The following is a 25,126-nucleotide window of genomic DNA, read 5'->3' on the forward strand; positions in this document are numbered from 1 at the left end:
CATGTTCCATCAATTGAATTTACCACTGGTGGACTTCCAAGTTGTAGAAAAATCTCCAGGATGATCAGTGGGAAAAAGGATGCACCTGAGCTCAATTTCTAGTCTCATAGCAAAGGGTCTGAATAGTTAGGTAAATAGTTTATATTTGTTTCAATAATCTAATCCTGTTTTTGTTCTGTTATTATGGGGTACTGTGTAGATTACTGGAAAAAATATTTAATCCATGTAAGAATAAGGAGGTAACCTAAATGTGGGAAAAGTCGGAGTCTGAGTACTTTCCGAAGACACTGTATATTCAAAGGTATGTGGACATACCCGTTGCTGACAGGTGTATACTTTTGAGCACACAGCCATGCAATCTCCGTAGACAAACATTGGCAGTAGAATGGCCTTACTGAAGAGCTCAGTGACTTTCAATGCAATACCGTCATAGGGTTCCACTTTTCCAACAAGTCAGTTTGTCAAATGTCTGCCCTGCTAGAGCTTCCTCGGGCAACTGTAAGTGCTGTTATTGTGAAGTGGAAAAGTCTCAAGGAGCAACATCTCAGCCGCGAAGTGGTAGTCCGCACAAGCTCACGGAACGGGACCGTTAAGTGCTGAAGCATGTAGCACCTAAAAATCTTCCCTCGGTTGCAACACTCACTACAGGTGTTCCAAACTGCCTCTGGAAGCAACGTCAGCACAATAACTGTTTGTCGGGCGTCTCATGAAATTAGTTTTCATGGCTTAGCAGCCGCACACCATCCTGAGATCACCATGCGCAATGCCAAGCGTCGGCTGAAGTGGTATAAAGCTCGCTGCCATTGGACTCTGAGCAGGGGAAACACGTTTTCTGCCGTGATGAATCACACTTCACCATCTGGCAGTCCAACGGACACATCAGGGTTTGGCAACTGCCAGGAGAATGCTACCTGCCCGACTGCATAATGCCAACTGTAAAGTTTGATGGAGGAGGAATAATGGTCTGGGGCTGTTTTTCATGGTTTGGGCTAGGCCCCTTAGTTTCAGTGAACGGAAGTCTTAACACTATAGCATGAAATTACATTCTAGATGATTCTGTGCTTCCAACTTTGTGGCAACAGTTTAGGGAAGGCCCTTTCCTGTTTCACATGACATTGCCCCTGTGCACCAAGCGAGGTGCATACGGAAATGGTTTGTCGATCAGTGTGGAAGAACCTGACTGGCCTGCACAGAGCCCTGACCTCAACCCAACAACTTTGGGGTGAATTAGAACGCCCACTGCGAACCAGGCCTAATCACTCAACATCAGTGCCTGACCTCACTAATGCTCTTGTGGCTGAATGGAAGCTTGTCCTCGCAGCAATGTTTCAACATCTAGTGGAAAGCCTTCCCATTAGAGTGGAGAATGTTATTCCGTCAAAGGGGGGACCAACTCCACATGATTTTGGATTGAGATGTTCATCGAGCAGGTGGCCACATACTTTTGGTTGTGTAGTGTTAGTAAGTGGTAATGTTTATCCGGTCAGTGGGAATGGTAATTGTCTCCGTGATCACTGAAATTATTGGCTCACCACTTCGATTATTGAGGCAGATTTTTTTTATAGATATTGTTACATTATCAAAAGCGTTTGTCGGATAAAATTAAGACTTGGCTATTTAGTTTTTTGAAAATTAAATCACTTTTTTTTTCTTTTTTAACCTCCAGGATGCCAGGAAAGCGTGTGCGGATGCTACCCTGTCTCAGGTAAGACCCCTTTCCACCTTCATCACTCTGTTGAAACAAACAGATCCCTTAGAGTGCAGTTCAGACACAGGGATGGGGAACCACTGAAGTCAACTTCATTATTCAGGATACAGGTAACGTGTCATGTTAAACGTTTTGTCAAAGCTGAGTAATGGTTAAATTGCGATAGGCGAGATGCACTGGAGTTCAATGAGTCTACAGTTCAAAGGCTGAGCTTAACTAGCAGCAGAGATAGCTCACAAGAATAGAGACTGCTCTCGCTTGGCTCCGTATGTGTCATCCAGCCAACAAATCCTGGAAGCAGCAGCACCCACTCTATATTTCTGTAAATGCAACATCATGGGAGCTGATAAGGAAAGGCAATGGTTTCACAGTAGAGAACCTAGTAAAGGGCATCCCCATTTCCCATGGAGATGCACAGCCTATTGTGTCATGGTCATTGATTGTTTCCCCCCCCCCCCCTTTCCCTTCAGATCACAGCAAACATCGACCCAATTGGCCGAATTCAGATGCGCACTAGACGGACACTGAGGGGGCATCTGGCAAAAATCTATGCCATGCACTGGGGCACTGACTCGAGGTAATCTTATTTAGCCACTTTCTGTCATTAACTAAATAGCCCCCCCCCCCAAATCCAGGAAGTGACCATAAAAGGTTGTCTTGTGTAGTTTTCCCATATAAGATGGCTTCTCTCCCCCCACCCCCAAAAAACCCCCCCATCTGTAATGGTGTGTTTTTGTAGAAAAAAGTTAACTTACATGTGTTTTTGTGTGCGTACTCTACAGTCACCTCTGAATATGGTCACAGGTGTGTTTTTGTGTGCGCTTCTATGTTTGTGTCGCATGTTTGTGCCGGTATCATTGTGTGTGTAAGGGGTGGGATATGTGGGTAGGGAAAACATTCAAAATGGAGTCGTCTTTTGTACGTGGTGTTGCTGGCTACTCTTCCCTGAGTGCCAGTCAGTGCTGGTGACTCCCGTGTTCCTGAGCATAGGGGGGCGTCCTAGGAGCCCCCAGCCCAGTCCTGCAGCTTTCACCTCACCTCAGTAACCAGCCAACTAATTACAATACCGCAGATGTGCCGCTTCGCTCCGCAGAGATGCCACACCCCACACACACCAAACTGCTTTGTCATCTCGCTTTGTTGCTCCGATTCATTTTTATCGCCCCACCCTAATTAAAAGAATAGACCATTCTTAACCGGTGAGCTCACAATGATGCAACAGAAAAATTATTAAAATAATTAGTCCCCAACAGTCATCCCTCCATTTCATATTAATGTGTATTATGGCTGTGACTGTCATGTAATTTTGGATGATGGTAATTCACCGTAATAACAGAATAGCAAAAAATAAAAATGTACGCACAGTTTCTCCTCCTCTCCTGACTGCATGTGCTGCCATAGAAATATAATGAGTAGAACGGGATTCTCATTCAAGTCAATGATTGCATAATGGGTGGACTGGCGGTCATTGCAAGTGTACCCATAGGAGCAAAGCAGAAAGTAAAATATTTGCTGTGATTTGTTGACTCAACTGACATTGCAAAAAAATAATAATAATCCATTGCATGATTCACATCATTGAAATTAACATTCGACATTACCATGAAAAGTATTGCATCACAATACCAGGCAGCCATTGCGAGTGTACCCATGAGTTTACCAGTGAAATTGCCAGGGTTAGAGGTACCCAGACCTATTCTATTCATTCTCGTTCTGTGCTGCTGCTGCTGCGTTGTCGGGGGCATTGCCCAGGCAACAGAAGACTCATTTGCTTATTTCAGCAAGGAGTAACAAGGGAAAGTTTCACGTTGTTTAAGAGTCCATGTTATGGCAGAAACGGACTCAACCTCACAAATGCCCAGTTGGCTGTTCGTTCCACACACACATTTTTCATGACCGTCAGTTATACGGTAATTGTGCCAGCCCTAATGTTTGTCTTTACTTTGGTGGGTTAAATAATCTAATTAGTCTACCTGTAGCGAAGTGCAACTGTCCAAAGAGAAGGCATAATGAAAATAAGTATTGACCCGGAGTCGGGTGCTATTCATACACATGGTCTGTGTTCCTCCCACTGCTATTTATAGCCCCGTGCCCTGTGGCTCTCATTTAATTGACTCAGTTTATAAAGGGGGGGATTCCGACTCGCATGCGTAAATGGAATGTAATTTCCTTTTTTTATGCATTTTTCTCTCAATGCGTATTCTGACATTGAATTTAAGCATGAGAATAGTATGCTATTCACCTGCTGTTCGTTGGGGGGTGGAGATGTGTCTACAGATACGCCGTGATCTGACCTTGACTTAATGCCCTAATAATTCTACCACCTTTACGCGTGACAAAACCATAAATAAGGTCGCGCGAACCTGTGGTTCCAAGTTTAAAGCGTGTCTACTTTATTTTTTCCGATAATCTCCGTGCACTGTAATTTATAAATTGATAAGAAATAGCTAAGTAAGTAGTCTGTTAGAACGGAATTGTAAATATACACAGCAATTCTTTTAGATTTTACTTTTATGATCCCTATGGATGAATGTGTCATATGGAATCAAACTGAAAATCGTAACATGACATGTAGGCCTATCCGAAGCCACCGTCAGCAATACATTTATAACTGTCATTTTAGTGTTCGTTTCCTTCAATTTATAGTCTTTACCTTTCCTCTGTGATGTCCGTGTAGTTGTTCCTGAGGGTCGCTAACAATAGTGGATCATATTAGACAGGGCATAACTTTTTTTCTTTGTACACTTTCCCCTTTGTGTCAGGTAGTTTTTTTTAAATCTACCAGCCACTGATGTTTTTTTACCAGACAAAATATTTATCCCCCTCTAAAATTACACCAACAAAACACAGAAAAAACAGATGCGCAAGCCTTGTAATGTTTCTAAAAGAAATGTATTACTAGTCAGAAGTAATGTGTAACTTTCAAAATACAGAAATCGTACAGGGATGATTTCAAAACACATCATACAGGGATGATTTCTGTATTTTGAAAGTTACATATAGTATCTTTAAACTTGAGTGCTGACAGTCCCAAAATGTTTTGCTTATGTCAACAGCGGACTAATGAAACAAATACCAAAATAGAGTTTTCCTTTAAGATAAATGTACTGAAAACCCTATTTAATGCAAACTCCAAGAGAAAATCTGTTGGCCAGCAAGTGGGAGGGTTTTCAGAGTTTTAATTACATTTATTCAGCACACACAAGGGAACCACGCTTGTAAAACCTGTTACACACCTGTATAAGGTAAGTCTGAATACGAACTACTGAGAAGTACGTAGCAAAGGCGTACATTTCCTAAGTCTGAATTGTGCCCAATGTGTTTGTCAGAGTGGGAGTGCTGATCTAGGATCAGGTCAACGTGTCCGTTATTGTTTTCATTGTACGTTTCATTGGTCTGAAAAGGCCAAACTGATCCTAAGTCAGCACTCCTACTCTGTGAGGGTTTATGAATATGAGCCCAGGACTCCTTCAGGTTTACACCATAGATTTATAAACCATAGACTTAGTGAAGAGGAACACCTTCTAAAGCGAGAGTCCCAGTCTCTCACCCAACCCCATCAATGATGACCCTCAACGAGACAGTCTGTCAATCACCAAACCATCTCATTTCCAGTTACCTACTACCAGGATTATCTTGGACAGTGAGTTTTAACTGCTGCCTTTCAGGTTGTGCAACGCAGCAGACAATATTTAGTATTTGTCAAACGCCGTCAACAAGGTACATCTCTGATTCCATTTGTTTGTTTTTCATTCACAACAAAGCCTCAACAGTCACTTGGAATGCCTCCATCTGCGTCGAGATGCGGTAGCCTAATGGAAAAGCAGAAGTAATCCAAATGCCAATGTGTAATAAGTAAATACAAGTGAACGGACCGGGGCTAAGCTAGCAGAAGAGAGCTAGTTAATGTTTTCCACTCCTGCTTTTATTGCAGGTGTGTTTAAAAGGTTAGATAATGCGCTGCAATCTCCGTTAAGCATTTTACTCACTCTCTGGAGAAACAGAGTGGACACTGACACACACAACTTGGTTCAAAGTCAACATTCTTTCACAACCCTCCCAAAAGCAAAAAAATAAATCCACACGAGCTTAATTATTTTAGACATTAACATAATCTCCCCCCAAACGCGCTACTTCGACAAGCAGTCAACAGTTTAGTGTGCAAGAGTTGTAAGGCAAGTGTACCGGAGGTTCACGAAGGCTGTGTTGTCACTGTTACATAAGATGTAAGATGGATTTCTGAGGCCTCCACTAACAGCACATGATTTCTAACCACATAGACAGGAAGTGTATGACTCTAATTACTGCCAGAGCTAAAGCTAGCAGCTTTCTCTTTTTTAACCCTCTTGCATTTTGACACCCACCACATCCATAATATAGGCGTTAATACATTTTTACACCGTATAACTTCAATTAAATGCACTCTCTCAAATAGCCGCCCGGTCCCTTTAATACCCAGGCAACATCCCAGATTTCAGCAAATAAATTCCAGTTTCAAATAAGTGCCGGGTCAAAATGAATTGTTTACAAAGTTGCCATGTCCTATTATGATGATGGGGATGTTGTAGAGTACAGTGGTGGGTGTGTTAGTGTGTGTGTGTTAGCATGTGTTTATTACTGTGCGCCTCAGGTAGGTAGGATTTGCATAAGCTGAGCAGGTCCAAAGGGAGCCAATGTGCCCCAACCTCTGTGCATCGGGTGCTGGCTTCTGTGGCGACACTGTTTTTGATTCGCCCAGCAAGATGCTCCCCGGCCATGAAAGCGCCTGGAAACCACACCGCCCCTAAAATGCAACACATGGTTCCTCCCTATGTTCGCTGGTTTAATCATTGCTCTCCTTTTTCCCCATAGGCTTTTAGTCAGTGCCTCCCAGGATGGTAAACTCATTATTTGGGATAGCTACACCACAAACAAGGTAAGGCTGGCCACATCTTGAAGAATTAAAAGGAATCTATCACATTTGAATGCATTTTCTTTTTAACCTAAAGACAAAAAAATTGAAGTTTTCCACCATTTGTTTCATGACTGTGACATAGGATGATATCCAGTATATGTGACATACTCTATATATACAAAAGTATGTGGACACACCTACAAATTAGTGGATTAGGCTATTTCAGCTACACCCGTTGCTGACTGGTGTATAAAAATTGAGCACACAGCCATGCAAACATCATAGAAAAACATTGGCAGTAGAATGGCCTTACTGAAGAGCTCTGTGACTTTCAGTGCTGCACCACCATAGGGTGCCATGTTTCCAACATGTTAGTTATTCAGTATGACAATGCCCCCGTGTACAAAGTGAGGTCCGTACAGAAATGGCTTGTCGTGATCGGTGTGGAAGAACCTGACTGGCCTGCATAGAACCCTGACCTCAATCCCATCAAACAACTTTGGGGTCAATTAGAACGCCCACTGCGAGCCAGGCCTAATCGCTCAACATCAGTGCCTGACCTCACTATAATGTTCTTGTGGCTGAATGGAAGCAAGTCCTCGCAGCAATGTTCCAACATCTAGTGGAAAGCCTTCCCAGAAGAGTGGAGGCTGTTATAGCAGCAAAGGGGGGGACCAGCTCCATATTAATGCCAATGATTTTGGATTGAGATGTTCGAGCAGGTGTCCACATACTTTGGGTCATGTAGTGTATGATATAAGCTTGGCTACCTAGTAAATGTGGTCCTTGCAGGAGTCAATCAGTCCCAGAGCCATGCTCCCTCTAACTCTCTGCCCGCCTGGTCTCCCTCAGGTCCACGCCATCCCGCTGCGCTCCTCCTGGGTGATGACTTGCGCTTACGCCCCCTCTGGGAACTACGTGGCCTGCGGAGGCCTGGACAACGTCTGCTCCATCTACAACCTCAAGACCCGCGAGGGGAACGTGCGTGTCAGCCGTGAGCTGGCCGGACACACAGGTACGATAGTCACCCCTAGTTTCCACAAGGCTACCTGTGTGGTGTGTGTGTGTGTGTGTGTGTGTGTGTGTGTGCACGCACAGCCTACAAAGTATTCATACCCCTTGATTTAGTCCACATTGTTGATACAGCCTGTGTTCAAAATGGTTCAAATGTATATATATTTTTCCCTCACCCATCTACACGCAATAACCCATAGTGAAAACATATTTTTACAGAAATGTTCTAATTTATTGAAGAAAAAAAATCTAATTTACAAAAGTATTCACACTTTTTGTAGAAGCACCTTTTGGCAATGTTTACAGCTGTTAGTCTTTCTGGGTAAGTCGTTGCCTTTTCCACACCTGGATTGTGCAGTATTTGCCTATTATTATGTTCAAAATTCTGCAAGATCTGTTAAATTGGTTGTTGATCATTGCTAGACATCCATTTTCAGGTCTTGCCATAGGTTTTCAAGTAGATTTAAGTCAAAATTGTAATCGGACACAATTGCACTGCAATTGGCCTCTTGTTGAAATCCCTGAGCGGTGTTCCTTCCTCTCTGGCAACTGAGTTAGGAAGTACGCCTTTGACTGGGTGTATTGATACACAATGCTCAAAGGGAAATTCAATGTCTGCTTTAAAAAAAATATATATTTTTAACTTATCTTCCAATAGATGTCCTTTGCGAGGCATTGGAGAACCTCCCTGGTCTTTGGTGAATCTGTTTTAAATTCACTGCTCGACTGCGGGGCCTTACAGACAATTGTATATGTGAGGTACAGAGATGAGGTAGTCATTAAAAAATCATGTTAAACACTTATTGCACACAGTGAGTCCATGAAACTTATGTGACTTGTTAAGCACATTTTTACTCCTAAACTTAGTGCATTTGGAAAGTATTCAGTCCCCTTTTCCAAATTTGGTTACGTTACAGCCTTATTCTAAAACTGATTAAATAGTTTTTTCCCTCATCAATCTACACACAATACACCATAATGACCAGTCAAACAACTATTTTAGACATTTTTGCAAATGTATTAAAAAAAATCTAAAACTGATTTACATAAGTATTCAGACCCTTTACTCAGTACTTTGTTGAAGCACTTTTGGCAGTGATTAAAACCTCGAGTTCTCTTGGGTATGATGCTTCGAACTTGACACACCTGTATTTTGGGAGTTTCTCCCATTCTTCTCTGCAGATCCTCTCAAGCTCTGTCAGGTTGGATGGGGAGAATCGCTGCACAGCTATTTTTAGGTCTCCAGAGATGTTCGATCAAGTTCAAGTCCGGGTTCTTGCTGGGCCATTCGAGGACATTCAGAGACATGTCCCTAAGCCACTCTTGCCTTGTCTTGGCTGTGTGCTTAGGGTTGTTGTCCTGTTGGAAGGTGAACCTTCGCCCCAGTCTGAGGTCCTGCTCCAAAGAGCTCAGGACTTCAAGGATCTCTGTACTTTGCTACGTTACGCATTCCCTCGATCCTGACTAGTCTCGCAGTCCCTGCCGCTGAAAAACATCCCAACAGCATGATGCTGCCACCACCATGCTTCGCCGTAGGGGTTGTGCCAGATTTCCTACAGATGTGACGATTTGCATTCAGGCCAAAGGGTTCAAGCTTGGTTTCATCAGACCTGAGAATCGTATTTCTCATGGTCAGAGTATTTAGGTGCGTTTTGGGAAACGCCAAGCGTGCTGTCCTGCCTTTTTACTGAGGAGTGGCTTCTGTCTTGCCACTCTACCATAATGGCCTGATTGGTGAAGTGCTGCAGGGATGGTTGTCCTTCTGGAAGGTTCTCCCATCTCCACAGAGGAACTCTGGAGCTCTGTCGGAGTGACCATCGGGTTCTTGGTCCCCTCTGTGACCAATGCCCTTCTCCCCCTATTGCCCAGTTTTGCTGGGCAGCCAGCTCTAGAAAGAGTCATGGTTGTTCCAAACTTCTTCCATTTAAGAATGATCGATTCCACTGTTTTCTTGGACCTTAAATACTGCATAAATGTTTTGCTACCCTCCCTCAGATCTGTGCCTCGACAATATACTGTCTCGGAGCTCTACGGACAATTCCTTCGACCTCATGGCTTGGTTTTTCCTCTGACATGCACTGTCAACTGTGGGGCCTTAAATAGGCACGTGTGCCTTTCTAGATCATGTCCAATCAATTGAATTTACCACAGGTGGACTCCAAGTTGTTTAAACGTCTCAAGGTTGATCAATGGAAACAGGTTGCACCGGAGCTCAATTTCGAGTCTCATAGCAAAGGGTCTGAATACTTATGTAAATAAGGTATTTCAGGGTTTTTTCTTAACCTGTTTTCGCTTTGTCATTATCGGGTGTTGTGTGTTGATCATAAAACATTTATATAATCCATTTTAGAATAAGGCTGTAAAGTAACAAAATGTGGAAAAGGTGAAGGGGTCTGAATGCTTTCTGAATACACTGTATTTAGACTTGCCATGACAACGGGGTTGAATACTTATTGACTCAAAACATTTCAGTGTTTTCATTTTTAATTGATTTGTAAAAATGTTGACAAACTTAATTCCACTTTGACATTATTTGTTGTCCCTGGCCTACCCCATATCTAAATATAATCCATTTTAAATTCGGGCTGTAACAACACAATGTGGTAAAAGTCGAGGGGTGCGAGTATTTTCTAAAGGCGCTGTACATGCAAACACACACAGCTAGCTCACCTGTGACACATGATAGACCATGGTTAACCACCACTTTACAAGACGGGTATTGTTTATGCACAATATGTTTTATTTATTAACCAGTGCCTTGGAAGTCTTGAATGCTTTCAATACCACTGTGATTTTAGTCTCACATGACAGGACCCATGTCTGTCAGCTCACTGTGAAAAGTTATGTTTGTGTTATTGAGTGGGTTCTGTTGTACTTGCGCACGTTCATTTCCTATAGTCTTCATTTATATTGTACCCTTTTGGTGGTAAGGCCTATATAACGTACATACTGGGTCAAGGCCTGTAATGTAGTTCCTCCTTGTATCTTTAAACCATTTCCCCTGTTTTGTGACTGCTTCTCAGTGCTGACTGTCTCAAATCAAATCATGTCTGATGACTGACTTAATTCTGCTGTGGCCTCCAGGTTACCTGTCCTGCTGTCGCTTCGTGGATGACACCAAGATCGTCACCAGCTCTGGAGATACCTCATGGTGAGTGTGGGAACTGTGCCTGCCTGCCTCCCCCTTCCCATGTTCATTGAGTGGATATGCCAGCTCTACACTGTTTGTTAAAATTGAGGTTAAACGCAACGGCGAATATCTGAATGCATCCCAAGAGTATGGTGGAAAAACAGTCACTCCAAACGCCTCAAACTTTTTATTTTTCTCCCTGCCTCTCCTTCCCCCAGTGCTCTCTGGGACATTGAGACGGGCATGCAGACGACCACGTTCGCCGGCCACACTGGCGATGTCATGAGCCTGTCGCTTGCGCCCGACACGCAGCTGTTTGTGTCCGGGGCGTGTGACGCTTCCGCCAAGCTCTGGGACATCAGAGAAGGAATGTGCCGACAAACCTTCACCGGGCACGAGTCGGACATTAATGCCATCTGCGTAAGCCAATCACACGATCCGACCACCGGTCAACCTGTGTAGCTACACTTCCATTCAAAATGGAGCCGCACACTCTAACCTACGGCGTCAGTATCTTTTGTCACTAGCTTTCCGTCAGAAGGCCTACCACGTCAGCGGTTTTCTTTTGCATTCAGACATAGACTTCAATACGGACATTGTATATACACTAGCATGCTTAAGGGTGGATTCTGTGATACGTGTAGAAGCGTGAATGTGGACATGCTGCATCTGTATCTATTGTCCCTTGTGTATTTTGTATGGATGGTCACTTGGTCAATACCAAGCACTTTACATTATGAAAGGGTGAAGTCAATACCAATGTGTAGCACCCACCTTGATAATGCCATGGCAACCATTATGCACTAGCTCATTACACAGACATACACCGTACGTAGAGCGATGAGGAAGATAACAGACCTAACCTCATACCATCTCCCCCTCTCTTTATCTCCCTCTCCCCTCTTTCCCGTCCCTCCCAGTTCTTCCCCAATGGTAACGCCTTTGCCACGGGCTCAGACGACGCAACCTGCAGGCTCTTTGACCTGCGCGCCGACCAGGAGCTGATGGTCTACTCCCATGACAACATCATCTGTGGCATCACCTCAGTGGCGTTCTCCAAGAGCGGCCGCCTGCTGCTTGCCGGCTACGACGACTTCAACTGCAACGTGTGGGATAGCCTCAAGGCCGACCGTGCAGGTGACCAGCGGGCGGGTGTGAGGGGTTTTTAAAAAACACCCAAATCACAGATCTAGGATCAGAGCACAGTACTCCCAAACCTTAATGGTTGGGGGGGGGGATGTTTAATAACTGACCCTAAATCTATGGGCCACCTCATCATTGGGGCGGCAGCGTAAGCCTAGTGGTTAGAGCGTTGGACTAGTAACCGAAAGGTTGCAAGTTCAAATCCCCGCGCTGACAAGGTACAAATCTGTCGTTCTGCCCCTGAACAAGGCAGTTCCTAGGCCGTCATTGAAAATAAGAATTTGTTCTTAACTGACTTGCCAAGTTAAATAAAGGTAAAATAAATTTAATTAAAAAAATTAAATCATACTTTGAGGCCACCATGATGACGACAGTACAGTGGAGTACAGTACAGTTGTCAAGCTAGGTTCCTGATGTTATTGCGAAGGCTGTACACATATATTTGACGTCATCAGCCAAAATGCTGTAGGCCCGTACAGCTCCCTGTAGTGGAACAGGGGGGAATGTAGCTAGTGGAGCAAGGGCTGGTGGAGGGGGGGTGGGTTGAAATGGACTAGATGTGGGGAGTCCCCGAGGGACATTGATTTAGAGCACCTAGTGGTCTCTGTGGTACAGAAATTACTGGGGTTCAATAGGTATCAGATGACAGCAGGGTTACTTTAGTTGAGCACATCGGTGGTACTGTCTGCAGCCACGCAATTGATCAGTTTTGTAGCCAGGCTAGTTCCTCAAGCACAGCAGGGATACTTCATACATGCAGCATTACTAGACAATATATAAAGCAGATTGAACAGGAGAATTCCCAATTATCCACCCTTTTCCAGAATTGAGCACTTAGACTTCCTGTCATCGATTCAAAAGCATAGGACTGATGTAAGCATTGGCTAGAGGGAGTTTTCATTGTTAAATCCATGACAGCCATTGTACAAGTGAAGGCTAGTTTGTACAGCAGCAGGGTTTGTGGATGAAGCCCCTGCTGTTTTGCTTGCTCCAGCAGTTGATCTGGTCCCACAGAGGCATGAATTGCTCAGTTCTATTGATTACATATGTGGTCTGGATAAGAGATGGGATGGGTCTGCCACACACACACACACACACACACACACTTGTACTAGCAACATTTTCTAGTAACTGAGTTTACCGATATACAACAGAATAGAACTGGTACACAGCCACGTCTTTAATGGAATCTTTTATAGAGTGGCGTTGGCTAAGTGTGTTGTGATATATCATGGCCTGACTTCTAACCGCTGACCCTGCTCTGTCCCTAGGTGTGCTGGCTGGACATGACAACCGTGTCAGCTGCTTGGGTGTAACTGATGACGGCATGGCCGTGTCAACAGGGTCCTGGGACAGCTTCCTCAAGATCTGGAACTAGAGTCTGAAGGTAACTGCACAGCGTAGCCGCCCTTCCACCACAAGTGTGCCCGACATGCCATGGCACTCTAAGATATATTGCTGATTTGCTCCACATTTATTTATTGATGCTTAAAGGGATACTTCGGTATTTTTTTATGTACACTCTATATACGAAAGTATGTGGACACCCCTTCAAATTAGTGGAATTTGCTCTTTCAGCCACACCCATTGCTGACAGGTATATAAAATCAAGCACACAGCCATGCAATCTCCATAGACAAACATTGACAGAATGGCCCATACTGAAGAGCTCAGTGACTTTCAATGTGGCATCTTTGTAGGATGCCACCTTTCCATCAAGTCAGCATGTCAAATTTCTGCCCTGCTAGAGCTTCCCTGGTCAACTGTAGGTGCTGTTATTGTGAAGTGGAAATGACTAGGAGTAACAAGGGCTCAGCCGCGAAGTGGTAGGCCACACAAGCTAACAGAACGTCTGTCCTCCGTTGCAACACACTACCGAGTTCCAAACTGCCTCTGGAAGCAACGTCAGCACTGTAACTGTTTGTCGGGAGCTTCATGAAATGGGTTTCCATGGCCAAGCAGCCGCACCACAAGCCTAAGATCACCATGCGCAATGCCAAGCGTCGGCTGGAGTGGTGTAAAGCTCACCGCCATTGGACTCTGGAGAAGTGACATCACGTTCTCTGTAGTGATTAATCACGTGTCACCATCTGCCTAGTGCCAACTGTAAAGTTTGGTGGAGGAGGAATAATGTTCTCGGGCTGTTTATGGTTCGGGCTAGGCCCTTAAGTTCCAGTGACTAGAAATCAACACTACAGCATACAATGACATTCTATGAAATTTCTGTGCTTCCAACTTCGTGGGAAGACCCTTTCTTGTTTCAGCATGACAATGCCCCCTGTGCACAAAGTGAGGTCCATACAGAAATTATTTGTCAAGTTTGGTGTGGAAGAACTTGACTGGCCTGCACAGAGCCCTGACTTTAACCCCATCGAACACCTTTGGGATGAATTGGAACACTGACTGCGAGCCAGGCCTAATCGCCCAAAATCAGTGCCCGGCCTCACTAATGCTCTAGTGGCTGAATAGATACAAGTCCCCGAAGCAATGTTCCAACATCTAGTGGAAACCCTTCCCAGAAGAGTGGAGGCTGTTATAGCAGCAAAGGGGGGACCAACTCCTCGAAGGTGTCCACATACATTTGGTAATGTAGTGTATGTCTCGGTGTCCAGTATGAAGGAAGTTAGAGGTAGTTTCGCTAGCCAATGCTAACTAGCATTAGCTCAATGACTGGAAGTTAATGGGTATATGCTAGCATGCTAGCAGATATCCATAGACTTCTAGTCTGCGCTAACGTTAAAAATTGAGCTGGTGCTAGTTAGGAACTTCCTTCAAACTGCACGCAAAGACAACTGTATCCACAAGTTAATCTGACTCAGGTGAAGTAAATAAAGGGCTTCATTGCCAAGTATCCCTTTAAATGTAATATGTGTATATTGCTGTGGTTCTACTCTGGATATAATTTTTCAACTGGAAAGGTTGCAAAATATCTGGAGGGGGACTTTAACTTCAGTGCATATAAGCATCTCAATATGATTTACAGTAACATAGACACCGTAAAGTAAGGCATGAATGCATGGTTGAGTTGAATACTAATGTATTTGTACTTGCTCTGTTTCTCCTGATTGTTTCATTATGTCCTATAGTTCCTCTATAAATGCCATCTAGTTCCTGTACAGCTATGTCAGTAACCAGAATGAGATAATTACTCCGCTGAACACTATGCAGATACGCTATATGAAACTATAATTATACTGAATGTAAACTGGACAAGTAGCCTGTGGTTTCAAATGAGTTACTGTGTATTCACATGTAACACCAACAAGTAAAGATGCCATGTAGTTGCACTTCATAAAGTGGGAATGCATTCTGAGAATGCAGTCTGTCAGTTGATGGATAAAATAGGTTTCTCTATAGGGAACCATGTACCAGTTTAACTTGGATGAAGATAGGCTGAGGAAATGTCAGCTCTGTTATATCGAGGCGAAGTTGAGTTTTGATAACTGGTCATGGGATTTGCTAGCAACAACATTGAGTCACAATCAGTTGACTCTTGTAAAAATGTCAATTCTATAACCGCTTACTGTACCTATGTTTGTCCTGTACAACTGTGGTCCTTCATACTTTTAATAAAAGCTTTTAGTGAATGTATGTATGTGTGTGTGATATATATTTAACCAGGCAAGTCTGTTAAGATATTCTCCGGTTGTGATACAGCCTGGAATCGAACCAGGGTCTGTAGTGACGCCTCTAGCACTGAGATTCAGTGAATTAGACCGCTGAGCCACTCGGGAGCCCAATACATCCACCAACGTCTTCCTCATTTGGGTTGCTTGTACTACGTATGCTGAGATTCAATTGGGTCCGTGCCATCCGGGATCCTTGGGACGTCCCAACTCAATTTAAATTTAAAGTTGTCAAGGTAAGGGTCAAGGTTTAGGGTAGGGACTAGAGGCTTAGGATTATTGGAGGACCAAAAAAAGCCAATACCGATTAATCGGAAGATTGATTAATTTTTTATATATATTTTTGTAACAACAATTACAGCAATACTGAATGAACAATGAACACTTATTTTAACATATCAATTTAGTCTCAAATAATTAATGAAACATGTTCAATTTGGTTTAAATAATTGATTGATTATATGCAACGCAAAACAAGCTAGTTAACCTAGTAATATCATCAACCATGTGTAGTTAACTAGTGATTATGTGAAGATTGATCGTTTTTTTTATAAGAAGTTTGTTAGCTAGCAACTTACCTTGGCTCCTTGCATACACAAGGTCCTTTTGATGCTGCACTCACTTAATGGGTGGTCAGCCTGCCACGCAGTCTCCCCGTGGATTGCAACGAAATCGTCCATAATCAGCGTCCAAAAAGGCTGATTACCGATTTGTTATATGAACTTAAAATTGGCCCTAATTAATTGGCCGTGCTAATTTAATCGGTCGACCTCTTCTAGTAGGGACATCCCAAGGACCCCAGATAGAACGGACCGATTTAAGTCTGCACATTTGCCCTGAGATGAGTTGGTGGTTGTATTCAATTAAAAAAATATTATTAGTATAGATTTCGGCACCCACACAGGAACAGCAGTTGTACCGGACAAACATAGGTACAGTGCTTTCAGAAAGTATTCATACCCCTTGACTTATTCCAAATTCAAATGGGATAGATTTGTATTTTACACATATACAAATCAAATTTATTTATAAAGCCCTTCTTACATCAGCTGATGTCACAAAGTGCTGTACAGAAACCCAGCCTAAAACAGCAAGCAGTGCAGGTGTAGAAGCACAATGGCTAGGAAAAACTTCCTAGAAAGGCCAGAAGTAAATGTCAGTTGGCTTTTCATCACCTATCATTCAGAGTATCTCTACCGCTCCTGCTGTCTCTAGAGAATTGAAAACAGCAGGTCTGGGACAGGTAGCACGTCCGGTGAACAGGTCAGGGTTCCATAGCCGCAGGAAGAACAGTTGAAACTGGAGCAGCAACATGGCCAGGTGGACTGGGGACAGCAAGGAGTCATCATGCCAGGTAGTCCTGAGGCATGGTCCTAGGGTTCAGGTCCTCAGAGAGAGAGAGAGAGAGCATACTTAAATTCACACAGGACACCGGATAAGACAGGATAAATACTCCAGATTTAAGACTGACCCTAGCCCCATGACACATAAACTACTGCAGCATATATACTGGAGGCTGAGAAAGGAGGGGTCGGGAGACACTGTGGCCAAGCCCGACAATACCCCCGGACAGGGCCAAACAGGCAGGATATAACCCCACCTACTTTGCCAAAGCACAGCCCCCACACCGCTAGAGGGATATCTTCAACCACCAACTGACCATCCTGAGACAAGGCCGAGTATTGCCCACAAAGATCTCTGCCACGGCACAACCCAAGGGGGAGCGCCAAACCGGACAGGAAGATCACGTGACTCAACCCACTCAAGTGACGCACCCCTCCTAGGGACAGCATGGAAGAGCACCAGTAAGCCAGTGACTCAGCCTCTGTAATAGGGTTAGAGTTAGAGTTAGAATCCCAGTGGAGAGGGAAACAGGCCAGGCAGAGACAGCAAGGGCGGTTTGTTGCTCCAGAGCCTTTCCGTTCACCTTCACACTCCTGGGTCAGACTACACTCAATCATATGACCTACTGAAGAGATGAGTCGTCAATAAAGACTTAAAGGTTGAGACCGAGTCTGCGTCTCTCACATGGGTAGGCAGACCATTCCATCAAAATGGAGCTCTATAGGAGAAAGCCCTGCCTCCAGCTGTTTGCTTAGAAATTCTAGGGACAGTAAGGAGGCCTGCGTCTTGTGACCGTAGCGTACGTATGTACGGCAGGACCAAATCGGAAAGATGGGTAGGAGCAAGCCCGTGTAATTCTTTGTAGGTTAGCAGTAAAACCTTACCAGCCCTTGCCTAAACAGAAAGCCAGTGTAGAGAGGCTAGCACTGGAGTAATATGATCAAATTTTTTGGTTCTAGTCAAGATTCTAGCAGCCATGTTTAGCACTAACTGAAGTTTATTTAGTGCTTTATCCGGGTAGCCGGAAAGTAGAGCATTGCAGTAGTCTAACCTAGAAGTGACAAAAGCATGGCTTAATTTTTCTGCATAATTTTTGGACAAAGTTTCTGATTTTTGCACTTTTTCATAGTTGGAAAAAAGCTGTCCTTCAAACAGTCTTGATATGTTTGTGAAAAGAGAGATCAGGGTCCAGAGTAACGCCGAGGTCCTTCATAGTTTTATTTGAGACGACTGCACACCAATCAAGATTAATTGTCAGATTCAACAGAATATCTCTTTGTTTCTTGGCACCTAGAAGCATCTCTGTTATGTCTGACTTTAAAAGTATAATATTTGTCACCACCCACTTCCTTATGTCTGAAACACAGGCTTCCAGGGAGGGCAATTTTGGGCCTTCACCGTGTTTCATCAATGTACAGCTGTGTCAGATAACATTAGCAGTGAAAGATAACATTATGTTTCCGACTGACATCACCAAGAGGTACAATATATAGTGAAAACAGTAGTGGTCCTAAAACGGAACCGTGAGAAACACCGAAATGTACAGTTGATTTGTCAGAGGACAAACCATCCACAGAGACAAATTGATATCTTTCCGACAGATAAGATCTAAACCAGGCCAGAACTTGTCCGTGTAGACCAATTTGGGTTTCCAATCTCTCCAAAAGAATGTGGTGGTCGATGGTATCAAAAGCAGCACTAAGGTCCAGGAGCACGAGGACAGATGCAGAGCCTCGGTCTGACGCCATTAAAAGATCATACACACATAATACCCCATAATAACAAAGTGAAAACATGTTTTTATAAATGTTTGCTAATATTTTGAAAATTAAACACAAACATCTCATTTACATAAGTGTTCAAGACTTTGTAAGAGCACCTTTGGTGATTACAGCTTTTTTTTTTGTGTCTATCAGCTTTGCACATCTGGATGTGGGGATTTTCTCCCATTCTTCCTTGCTGATTTGATCAAACTCTTAAGTTAGATGGGGAGCGGCGGTGAAAAGCAGTCTTCAATGGGATTCAAGTCAAGGACTTCAACATTTTTGTTCTGAAGCCATTCCCGCATTGCTTTGGCTGTATGCATGTCCTGTTGGAATGTAAATCTTTGCCTCAGTCTAAGGTCCGTTGCACTCTGAGGCAGGTTCTCATCAAGGATTTGCCTATATTTGTCTCCATTCATTGTTCTCTCAGTTCTTACCAGTCTCCCAGTCCCTGCTGCTGAAAAGCTTCCCCATAGCATGATGCTGCCACCATGCGGTAGGGATGGTGTTAGACGGGTGATGCGCTGTGCCATTTCTTTTTCTAGACATAGTGCTTTGCAAAAAGGACAGTTTTATTTTTTGTCATCAACCCACATAATATTTTGCGTTGTGCTTATGAGTCTTTCACAGGCCTTTTTGTAAACTCCAGGTGTGCTGTCATTTGCCTTTTTCTCCTGGGTGGCTTCCGTCTGGCCGCTCTCCCATCCTGGGTTCTTGGCTACATCCCTAACCAAAGTCCTTCTTGCCCGGTTGCTCAGTTTGGTCAGATGGCCAGAGTCTGGGTAGTTCCATATTTTTTCGACTAGGACTCAAAGTTGCAAAAAAAGGCATTGTTTCTTATGCTGGTCATCATTCACAAGTGATAAGCTTATATTGTCACCCATCAGACAATTTTTTTAAATGTATTGTCTTTACATATACTAAATAATGTGTGAAATTTGTTTTAATTTAGAATTGACCATTATCATGCACCTGTATCAAAACAGGGACAGGGGGACAAAATACATGTCATCTCTGCACTTAAATAGCAAATGGACGCCTTTCCCGTAGTTTATTTTCATGCCACCCAGGTAGGCTATACCCCTGTAAATATAAGCAATGTGCTTAATTTAAATTTAAAAAAAGATGAGATATGGTAGGCCTAGCCTATAGAAAGCTGATCCTATTTTTAGTAGAGGCCATCATTCTGTTTTCTCATGCAATTGCATAGCCTATTGAAATGTTAGATTTCCAAATACTTTTGCATTCATGTCAGAGTGATAATATATTAATAGATAATAGATTACTAATGACCATGAGCAACACCAGAGCTTGGAGAAGCTTAATTACCGTGACTGCCTTCATGACTCGTGACCACCGTTGTGGCAGTAATACGGTCACCGCAACAGCCCTAGCCCCAGGTGGACTCCCAAGTTGTAGCAATATCTCAAGGATGATCAAAGGAAATTGGATGCACCTGTGCTCAATTTGGACTGTCATAGCAAAGGGGTGTGAATACTTATATAAATGAGATTTCTTTATTACATTTTAAGTACATTTGCTAAAATATCTAAACACATTTTCACTGTCATAAGGTATTGTGTGTAGATGGGTGAGAGGGAAAAAAAATCTATATCCATTTTGAATTTAGGTTGTATACTTTCTGAAGGCACTGTTTCCAGAATTGACATTTTTTTACAGGAATCGACTGATTGTGACTCAATGTTGTTGCTAGCAAATCCCACGACCAGTTATCAAAACTCAACTCCGCCTCGATACAAGAAGCGGAGTTGATCGTTTCTCAGCTAGGATATAGATTGATCAAATGTATTTCAGAGTGGAGTGTATATATTTAGTAGTACTGGATATTATGTTCTCTACAGTCGTGGCCAAAGGTTTTGAGAATGACACAAATATTAATTTCCACAAAGTTGGCTGCTTCAGTGTCTTTAGATATTTTTGTCAGATGTTACTATGGAATACTGAAGTATAATTACAAGCATTTCATAAGTGTCAAAGGCTTTTATTGACAATTACATGAAGTTGATGCAAAGAGTCGATATTTGCAGTGTTGACCCTTCTTTTTCAAGACCTCTGCAATCCGCCCTGGCATTCTGTCAATTAACTTCTGGGCCACATCCTGACTGATGGCAGCCCATTCTTGCATAATCAATGCTTGGAGTTTGTCAGAATTTGTGGGGTTTTGTTTGTCCACCTGCCTTTTTGTGGATTGACCACAAGTTTTCAATGGGATTAAGGTCTGGGGAGTTTCCTGGCCCTGGACCCAAAATATCAATGTTTTGTTCCCTGAGCCACTTAGTTATCACTATTGCCTTATGGCAAGGGGCTCCACCAAACTGTTCCTAGATGGTTGGGAGAAGTTGCTCTCAGAAGATGTGCTGGTACCATTCTTTATTCATGGCTGTTCTTAGGCAAAATTGTGAGTGAGCCCACTCCCTTGGCTGAGAAGCAACCCCACACATGAATGGTCTCAGGATGCTTTACTGTTGGCATGACACAGGACTGATGGTAGCGTTCACCTTGTCTTCTCCGGACAAGCTTTTTTCCGGATGCCCCAAACAATCGGAAAAGGGATTCATCAGAGAAAATGACTTTACCCCAGTCCTCAGCAGTCCAATCCCTGTAACTTTGCAGAATATCAGTTTCCCTGATGTTTTTCCTGGAGAGAAGTGGCTTCTTTGCTGCCCTTCTTGACACCAGGCCATCCTCCAAAAGTATTTTCCTCACTGTGCGTGCAGATGCACTCACATCTGCCTGCTGCCATTCCCGAGCAAGCTCTGTACTGGTAGTGCCCCGATCCAGCAGCTGAATCAACTTTAGGAGAGGGTCCTGGCGCTTGCTGGACTTTCTTGGTCGCCCTGAAGCCGCCTTCACAACAATTGAACCGCTCTCCTTGAAATTCTTAATGATCCGATAAATGGTTGATTTAGGTTCAATCTTACTGGCAGCAATATCCTTGCCTGTGAAGCCCTTTTTGTGCAAAGCAATGATGACGGCACATGTTTCTTTGCAGGTAACCATGGTTGGCAGAGGAAGAACAATGATTCCAAGCACCATCCTCCTTTTGAAGCTTCCAGTCTGATATTCAAACTCAATCAGCATGACAGAGTGATCTCCAGCCTTGTCCTCATCAACACTCACCCCTGTGTTAACGAGAGAATCACTGACATGTCAGCTGGTCTTTTTGTGGCAGGGCTGAAATGCGGTGGATTTTTTTTTTGGGGGGGGGGGGGTTCAGTTAATTTGCATGGCAAAGAGGGACTTTGCAATTCATCTGATCACTCTTCATAACATTCTGGAGTATGTAAATTGCCATCATACAACCTGAGGCTACAGACTTTGTGAAAATTAATATTTGTGTAATTCTCAAAACTTTTGGCCACGACTGTAGTCTGAATGTGTCTGCTGCATCCTGGAGGTGAACATGGGAGTTGGCCAACAATGAATTGTAGCTCACCATTGATGACTAAGTTTGGAAATTTAAGAGGTTAATTGTCTACAATTACTATGCACTTTTAGGAGGTACTTTTGTTGCAAATAACAATAATGCACATTTTCTTCTTTGTGTCCCGCCTTTTTTCAGATGGCATCTGGACTCCGAAGTTCAGTGGAAGACTATTCCAAAATGTTCAATTTTATTGCATATCCAATCTTCTCAAAACCATGAAACTGACTCCAACCCCCAAAAACTACCAAGGGAAAAATTCTCTCCTTCTCATTTAAAAGAAGAGCACAATTGTTTCACTCAGCTAAAAAGATGAGGAATTTCAGTGGAATAGAATGGGGGAGAGAATTGTGCATTCCTCCTGGGACCATTTTCTGATATTGTGTCATAAGAAAATACATTCACCCCCATGCAAATGTGTAATCCATCTTCAATACACAGGTTTGAGTGAAGGTAATCTACACAACGGTGATTTAACTCTTGATAGCTTTTTGGTCATGTTTATTTTTTCCCCCACCTTTATTTTTGGTTCAGGGAACTAGATCCGTGACCTGTTGGTAAAATGAGGATTGAGAGCTTTGTTTTATCAGTCTTGATATAGTTTAGAGTCAAGTTTTGTAGGTTGGAAATAAAAATTACAAATTATCGTCATCTTAATCACATCAGAAAAAAAGGCAAGAGAATTGAGCTTCAGCAGGGAGTCGAGTCCATGAGCCACCAACAGGAGGATCTGGCCATTCTGTATATTTAGTCCCAAGATACTTCACTATTTGTTTATTTTTTTCTGTTTAGTCACATGTTTGTTTGCACAAATTTAAACTTTGCATGTATAGAATAATGTTTCAAGAAAAGTTAACTAACCAAGCATATTCTGTTTATGATAATGAATGCTCATTTTCAAAATGAAAACAAACAACATTTTAACCATTCTCTTCACCTTTTGTTGGGCGACAATGTAGAATAATTAAATGAAGATTAACCCATTGGTTCACTTTCTTCGTTTTATTTCTGTTTTGTTACCCTTTTGATGACCGTGGTTGCGACCGGAGAAGTGATTTCATTGGGTAGGGAGGCCTCTACTTATTACCCCGGTTTCATTCAACAGAGGTGCCCATTCCGTGCTTGGAAATGCAGTAACTACTCTGTGAATGACATGTTGTATAAATCAATGTTTGAAAATAATGATAATGAAGCTTTTTAAGTTAAAAAATAAAATAAAAAATATTTTGGCTTTCTGCCATGGGTGGGTTAACTCTTAGAATCGCATGCTGTAGAATTGCTTAAAAAGAGGTGCATATAGAACTAAGTCCTTTTGATGTTTTTCTTTAAGAAAATAACCTGTTAAATATATCATTACAATGGTATTTATCTTGTTTTTGGCTACTGGTCATACATAATTCAATTAAAATGTCAATCCTATGCACTTGAGAGAAGCAAACACCACAGCATAACAAATGGTTACCTGGTCTTACAATATCCATTCTTGGGATGGATTCCTTGATAAAAGTAATGTAAACATTTAAAACGTATGCACACACAAATGGAACAAATACATTTTCATTCCTTCTGTAGCAAACAAATTCCAGTGACAAAGAAAATAAACATTTTGTAACAGGTTTTTTTCTGTCCTTTAATAATAAAAAATAAAAAACTTGCAGCATTTGAATGACAGAATTTTCTGTTCCCCTCCTTGTGTAAACACTTTCTTTAGCAGTAGTGGCATTTTTTTCCCCCATTCTGTTTTTTCTTTGCAAAATTCTGTACAAAAATGTGCTGTATTTGTGCGTTAGGCCTGGAGTTGGCAACAAAGAAAATCAATACAGAAATATTAAATAAAATTCCTTTTCCTTTTCTTGCCATGAAATAACTGTAGATCTCTGCACCCAGCTGTTCCCTTCTCACCTTTTGTATTTAAATTTAAAGTCAGTCAGTGTACAACCGAAAGTTGGCTGCAAGATAGAAACTATATTAAAATGTACTGTTATTTAAGATGAAATAAAAAGCAGTTTGAGATGATCTGTTGTGTTCTGAGTTTAATTCTGCAAATGTGTGATTATGCAAGTAAAAATTGTAGTTATTGTAATTACATTGAAGTCTTGTAATTTCTACTTTTAAAATACACTGTCATTATAGTTATTGAGGCATAGCAGTTAGAGCATTGGGCCAGTAACCGAAAGGTTGCTGATTCGAATACCTGAGCAGACAAGGTGAAAAATCTGTTCTCTGTGCCCTTGAGCAAGGCACTTAACCCTAATTTGCTGAAGTGGTGGCATCCAACTATGGCTGACCCTGTAAAACAACACATTTCACTGCACCCTATCCGGTGTATGTGGCAATAAAACATATACAGTGCCTTGCGAAAGTATTCGGCCCCCTTGAACTTTGCGACCTTTTGCCACATTTCAGGCTTCAAACACAAAGATATAAAACTATTTTTTTGTGAAGAATCAACAAGTGGGACACAATCATGAAGTGGAACGACATTTATTGGATATTTCAAACTTTTTTAACAAATCAAAAACTGAAAAACTTTCAGTGCAGCAAACTCTCTCCAGAAGTTCAGTGAGGATCTCTGAATGATCCAATGTTGACCTAAATGACTAATGATGATAAATACAATCCACCTGTGTGTAATCAAGTCTCCGTATAAATGCACCTGCACTGTGATAGTCTCAGAGGTCCGTCAAATGCGCAGAGAGCATCATGAAGAACAAGGAACACACCAGGCAGGTCCGAGATACTGTTGTGAAGAAGTTTAAAGCCGGATTTGGATACAAAAAGATTTCCCAAGCTTTAAACATCCCAAGGAGCACTGTGCAAGCGATAATATTGAAATGGAAGGAGTATCAGACCACTGCAAATCTACCAAGACCTGGCCGTCCCTCTAAACTTTCAGCTCATACAAGGAGAAGACTGATCAGAGATGCAGCCAAGAGGCCCATGATCACTCTGGATGAACTGCAGAGATCTACAGCTGAGGTGGGAGACTCTGTCCATAGGACAACAATCAGTCGTATATTGCACAAATCTGGCCTTTATGGAAGAGTGGCAAGAAGAAA

At 42.6% G+C, this 25,126-nt stretch overlaps 1 protein-coding gene across 5 annotated transcripts in view; it reads left to right on the forward strand.

The window, feature by feature from the left end:
• Positions 1-24,083, forward strand: part of LOC139368643 (guanine nucleotide-binding protein G(I)/G(S)/G(T) subunit beta-1-like) — a 54,993-nt gene extending 30,910 nt beyond the window's left edge. For 3 of the 5 annotated variants that reach the window (XM_071107767.1, XM_071107769.1, XM_071107770.1), the window contains exons 3-11: positions 1,667-1,705; positions 2,179-2,285; positions 6,560-6,623; positions 7,455-7,617; positions 10,701-10,767; positions 10,965-11,166; positions 11,667-11,883; positions 13,161-13,276; positions 22,206-24,083. In XM_071107767.1, the coding sequence (XP_070963868.1) occupies positions 1,667-1,705; positions 2,179-2,285; positions 6,560-6,623; positions 7,455-7,617; positions 10,701-10,767; positions 10,965-11,166; positions 11,667-11,883; positions 13,161-13,267 (966 nt within the window). In that variant the 3' untranslated portion in view covers positions 13,268-13,276; positions 22,206-24,083. Of the gene's footprint in view, positions 1-1,666; positions 1,706-2,178; positions 2,286-6,559; positions 6,624-7,454; positions 7,618-10,700; positions 10,768-10,964; positions 11,167-11,666; positions 11,884-13,160; positions 13,277-14,975; positions 15,481-22,205 lie in introns of those variants that run through there. The other 2 variants (XM_071107768.1, XM_071107771.1) reach the window with 2 other exon arrangements.
• The last annotated feature ends 1,043 nt before the right edge of the window (positions 24,084-25,126 follow it).

The sequence above is a fragment of the Oncorhynchus clarkii genome, chromosome 16 (assembly GCF_045791955.1).
Source record: "Oncorhynchus clarkii lewisi isolate Uvic-CL-2024 chromosome 16, UVic_Ocla_1.0, whole genome shotgun sequence".
In the NCBI taxonomy this organism is placed as follows: domain Eukaryota; kingdom Metazoa; phylum Chordata; class Actinopteri; order Salmoniformes; family Salmonidae; genus Oncorhynchus; species Oncorhynchus clarkii.